Source organism: Acyrthosiphon pisum, chromosome X, assembly GCF_005508785.2.
Source record: "Acyrthosiphon pisum isolate AL4f chromosome X, pea_aphid_22Mar2018_4r6ur, whole genome shotgun sequence".
NCBI classification, from domain to species: Eukaryota; Metazoa; Arthropoda; class Insecta; order Hemiptera; family Aphididae; genus Acyrthosiphon; species Acyrthosiphon pisum.
In genome coordinates, this window is record NC_042493.1 from 41,500,587 (window position 1) to 41,506,752 (window position 6,166).

General features: G+C 27.0%; 1 protein-coding gene across 2 annotated transcripts; it reads right to left on the reverse strand.

The window, feature by feature from the left end:
• Positions 1-3,617: 3,617 nt before the first annotated feature.
• On the reverse strand, positions 3,618-5,935 carry LOC107885210. 2 transcript variants are annotated; one of them, XM_016808739.2, is made up of 4 exons: positions 5,129-5,935; positions 4,667-4,875; positions 4,494-4,579; positions 3,619-3,811 (listed from the first exon to the last, which is right to left on the reverse strand). In XM_016808739.2, coding segments are annotated over exons 1-4 (366 nt in total). In that variant the 5' UTR covers positions 5,131-5,935; the 3' UTR covers positions 3,619-3,742. The 2 variants fall into 2 exon arrangements, with proteins under 2 accessions (XP_029342003.1, XP_016664228.1); XM_029486143.1 differs by lacking the exon at positions 5,129-5,935 and having other exon boundaries at positions 3,618-3,811; positions 4,667-5,116.
• Between the last annotated feature and the right edge of the window lie 231 nt (positions 5,936-6,166).

Here is a 6,166-nt window from a genome sequence, read left to right on the forward strand (position 1 = left end):
TTCATACAGCAAGGAGATTAGTGATTACAAAGAATTTTGATCTGCTAAACATTTTTTTTTAAAAGTTTATGACAAGCATGGATCTAGAACATCTTACGCTCCGCTGTGTCAAGTGTCAAGTGAACCTCGTCATTGAGTAGGTCATTGTGATGGAAGTGTTAAATCTGAATTCAATGATACATAAAATCTAAAATACTGTTTTTTTACATATAAAATTCAAAAATACACGCATCTAGTCATCTTAATTAAATAAATAAACATATATCATAATATTTTAATTATCATGAAATAGGTTAGAAGTAGCGATAAAATAATGAAATAAAATAATTTTCGCTACACTAACCGTAAATTTCTAGCGCGCCATAGTATTTCGCTACATTGTATATATTGTAGCGACGCTATGTTCATCGCTACAGCTAAAGTAGCGTGCTACTGTAGCGTCGCTACAATTAGCGCGCTACTCCCGACCACTGGTTTTTTTTTTACTATAGTTCAATTTTTTAGCAAGTTTTGCGTGTATAATATAGCGTAAGTTAAAAATGCTCATAACTCATAAGTCATAAGCATAACACACTAGAAAACTTTTTTATCATACAACACCCGCATATAATACTCAGATAATATACTTATACCTAAACAAAATAACTAAACAATTTAATATTTATTGTATTACTACTTAAGATCCATTTATTTGGCTGGATCAGTTTCATGGTAAACAATATTTTTAGCACGGTGTTCTATATCAGAATATTTCTGATCCTATAAAATTGTGTATTCTAGTATATTAGTATACCTACATTATTATATAATACTGCAGATACTTGTCTTACTGTAAACGTAAGGTCTCGTATTTAAAGGAATAACATTCAACCAACTAAATGTTGTATACTTGTATGAACAAAAATTGTGGGGATCGCTTGAGACTCAACAATTATTATTATTTGCATTTTATATGGTCAGTATGAAGAATACCAAATACTAATTTTACAACACACCAAAATAAAAACTTGAAAATAAACCTATTTTTATACAATATAGGTACTCAATATATTATAATATAATATAAGTATTAATATATTCTCGTCGCTACAAGCACAGATGTTGGTAAATAATATATAAGTACTTTATTTAGTACTTAAACCAACTATTTGCAACCTAATATCTAAAATCGTTTGTAACATAAATATGTTACAAACAATTTTAGATACATACTTCTATCATCAATATATTAAATAATACAAATTTTAAGCCACATTAATTATTTCACAACTACCTATATAGGTATAATACTGTAATAGTGATCAAAATAAGTAATAAGTACCTAATAAGTAATCACGTAAGTATATAAACAAAAATGTACCTAAACAAAATACCATGTGAACCAACTAACAAATAAATAAGGTATAGTATTATAATGTATAACCACTGTATAGACTATAGAGTATATTAATTACTAACAAATAAGTTATAACTTACCTATACGTAGGTAAACAATTATAATTTATAATAATAGTAGGTAGGTACAGTATTGCTTCTTGCTTATTCACAAAATATAATATAATATTAATTGTGGTTAATGGATATTAAACATAACAGTAATAATAGGAGTGCCTAATCATTATTGAAAAATATCCCATATCTACACGTTTGTATACGCGTTAGACATTTTTCATGATTAGTTATTATAAAACATTATCTTATTATAAAAATAACAATTTATCTATGTGTATGGATAAAAATGTGTGTACTTGAAGTTGATGCAGCTGTATTTCACATTGTGTCATTATAGCAGATTATAGTACTTGATTAGCTGTGTATGAATATAGTAAATATAATAAAATTAAAATCTGTTAAATATATTGTGAGTAGTAACAATTTGAAAAAGTGTTTGAAGATTTTCGCCCTGTTACAAACAACAAAGTTACACACTTATACACATTCTGTGGAAGAAATTGAAGTATTTTATATCTTTTTTATTTAAAGAATGTTTTTTTAATTAAATTTCTATACATATTTACTTATTATTGCTGGAGATTGTTACAAACGGATCCTGCACTGTAAGGTAGGTATAATTTATATTTTATGTATTTATATAATATATATCTATAAGCTTAATGTAAATAATTAAATACCTATTCAATACATTTTCAATGTTACATTTTAATATTATTGCTAATAATTTCCCAGTTTGTATTAGAACGAGTGTTGTTTGGAGACTCTGTTGTTTACATTCATCTGAAGAATTTGAAGTATTATACAGTTATTATTTTCTAACTTGTTATTACATTTCTATTTATTAGTTAAATTTTGTGATTAAAAATTTGTATACATATTTACTTGTTATTGGTAAAGATTATTACAAACTGATCCTGCACTCTGCGTTGCTTATAATTTATGTCTTTGTACGTACATGAAACACTTGATGTAAATAAATAAATACTCATTACAATTTTAATGTTAGATAGGTATTGTATTAGTTGCTAATTATTTCCCAGGTTGTTAAAACAAGTGTTGTCTTGACTCTACTGTTTACATTCATTTGAACAATTTGAAGTATACTGCAGTTATTATTTTGTAAGTTGATATTACATTTCTATTAATTAGTTACCTTTTTTATTTAAAGGTTTTTTAATTAAATTGATATACATATTTACTAATTACCTATTTATTATTGGTTATTATTGGTGGAGATTGTTACAAACTGATCCTTCACTCTACAGTAGGTATATCTATATTATATATATATAAGTATAATGTAAATAATTAAATACCTATTTTATACATTTTTAATGTTACATGATAATAGTTGTAAAATATTTCCCAGGTTGTTAGAACGAGTGTTGTCTAGACTCTTCTAATTTGTAAGATTATAATATTAGATTGTTAACTATAAGCTACCACTTGGTTTTAAAATGATTTGTTTTATATATGGATCGAACTTTGGAAATTGGAAAGCAATAGTATGTCATTCATATATTTAATAAATAAATGAATACATAAATAAATAAATAAAATGTCGTGAAGATGATGAAACAGCAGTAACAATGTAACTACCATAAAATATTTTATTTGTATAATTGCATAAAATTCATCAGTAACATAGTTTGAAAAATACTCTCATTCAGACATTAAATATTAAAGAAAAATATGTATCCAATGACCAATACAAATACAACTGACCACGACAATGCTTTAAATGCAAAGAAAATGTGACATATTATTTTAGGAATTATTAATTCAGCTAAGAGAAATATATTATCAGGATCCTTGTATTAAAATATCTTCTATGTTTTTATTTAAAAATTAAAATGTAATAATACATACCTACATTGATAAAATAAGTAAATGTCCTTATATATGACAAAAAGAGTAATCGCATTATACAAATTACAATCATATACCAATTCTAGAAAATTCTAATTTAAAATTAAATCGTTTTGTTAATGTAGGCACTCTTCTTCATACACCAACTAAATAAACGCATCATTGTAAAATCTTTTATTATAATTTATTGCTCAACGCAGAAGTAAAACGTGAAAAATCTATTGTCTTATTGTCAATAAAATAAAAAATAATCTCTTAAAAGAGAAATGAAGTAACATCAATTTTTTAAATAACCCAAAACATGTATTATATTACTTAGCAATACAGAAGTTTACAAATGATCATAATAATTAATATTAAATGTGAATGATTATTTAAAAATTTTATTAGTTATGAATACCCATATTTATCCATTTATTCATTTCCTTGACGTTTCTTGTAGTGATTCATTGAATTTTGTTAATTGCTCGACTGTAAAACCCAGTTTCTGCAAAAATTTAATTCAGACATCAATTTTTGGATACTTATAAGTAATAATTTAGATATCTAGGTATGTTTTCTTTAAATACAAATAGTACATTGAATTTCAATTCAAAATACAATTCTGTTGGTACCTTAATATAATTTAAAGCCCAAAGCCCTAGAAAACCACACAGTTATTTAGTTTTATTTTTAGATTCTGAGCGAAGTGATTTCATGATAATGTGTCTTTTGTTCTGTTTGTCATGACCATTTGTTGGAGTAAAATGCTATATAGAAAGATAAATCATCGAATTTAATAATTTATCACATCCGGTACACACTCGACACCTACTATACCTACATCAGAGTAGTATCCACTTATAAAATTAAAAACCGTAGAACTTTAATGTTGGTTTATAAATAAATTCTTAATTATTTCTAAGTGTACATAATCTGAGAGAAATTCTAGTGGGGAGGGGGGTTGAACCAACAGTCTTGTAAGTACATATATGTTTAAATGAAAAGCCAAAACCACATTATTTATTTATTTATTTTGTGGTTGTTTAATGTCTTAGTAAAATCATACATTTAATTCGGACCTAAAAAGGTTCTAACTATGTGAAAAAAAATATTAACTAGTTTAAAATTAAAAGCAATAATATTAAACTTTACTAATATTAAAAATTTTAAATATTAATTATGTATACCTTTACGGGCAATTCGATTTTCTGCATTTCTCCTTCACACGGTGTTTGATCATAAGGTATCACCATACGTTTTATTGGTCCAGTATCTAAAAAATATTCAATTACATTATAATTATCAATATAGCATAGGTATAATATAGTTTTTACAGTTTTACACTAAAATTTTCACATACCTCCTGGAATGTCTATGAATTCAAAGAATTCCTTGAGCTTGTCCCCCTCTTCTGCATAAACCATGTATAGTTCTATATTTCTAAGGAATCCTCCACAATAGTTTAAATTTACTGCACGTATTTCCCTACCATTTAGCTTGAAAGCGGTCACCGATGAATAGAAAGCTATGATGCCGGCCCACAATAAAATAACTGCTTTTAAACAATTCCTGAAATACACACGTATATTCATAAATATTCTTTGTTACTCACTAAATCATAATTTAAAGGGTGGCATCCGAATGGTAGATCCAATTATTTATTAAAAATATATCATTGGACCTTGTCAACTTTTTACTTGACAAACGACTTGACATGATTATTTCTGATTTGAAATTAAACTGACAGAATTTATTATGTCAAACTGGTTGGTGAGTGGAAGAAAGGAATTTAGCATCCTATAAATATTATTAAGGTACTTACATCGTATTCTTTAAAAATGTCGATTATGTACGACCTTTAAGAATATAATAGATCAACGTTTTTGGATAATCTTTCTGAAATAGTATGATGTCTGATGTCTGACACGAGAACAGCTATGTGTGGTCGTTACAAAAACAATCTATATGGCGTCTTAGCTCTCGACGTGCGCACACACACAAACACACACACACACACACACACACACACGCATACACAAACGTTGAATGACAGTGGTACCATCATAACATGCCCCCCCTTTTTTTTAAAATAATTAATGACAAAATATTTTGTCACAAAATGCCGAAAAATATAATAACAATGTATGTCTGACATGAGAACAGCTATGTGTGGTCATTACAAAAAAAATATATTATATGGCGTCCTAGCTCTCGACGCACACACACACACACACACACCAACACACACACAAACACACAGACACACACGTTGAAGGACAGTGGTACCATAACAATTTTCAATTGGAGAAGTCATTTTACAAAATGACAAGCCCCGTGCTTACTCTTCACAAACCCTCACTTCTGCATTATGCTTTTGCACAACATAGGTAACAACTACTAGATGATTTAAATTGTGTATTTATGCTTACTAAAATTTTGATTTCGGAATTTGGTTAGAGTTCTGTATCTATAGGTATTAAATAACAATTAAGACTTAAGAATTTCACAAAGTCCAGTGGGTATCAATAGAAGTAAAACGATTTTAAAATAAATTCAAACTACAACCAACTTAAACCATCAATTTTGAACCAATAATAATGTTTGTTAAAATATAAAAAACACGTGTTTATTGTTAGGATTTGGTTTCAAGGCAAAAGACTTTTTTAAATAATAATAACTTTTAGAAGTTGCCTTTTTCAAAATCACCGTGAAAAACAAAAGAAAAATTAAGGAAAAACGAAATTTTTAAACAAAATATATTAAGCATTATGTTAACACACAAGTAGAGAACATTGTAAAAAAACATTAAAGATGATGTTATTGAAAAGCTAATTTCTATAAAAGCTGAGGCCAGAGAGTG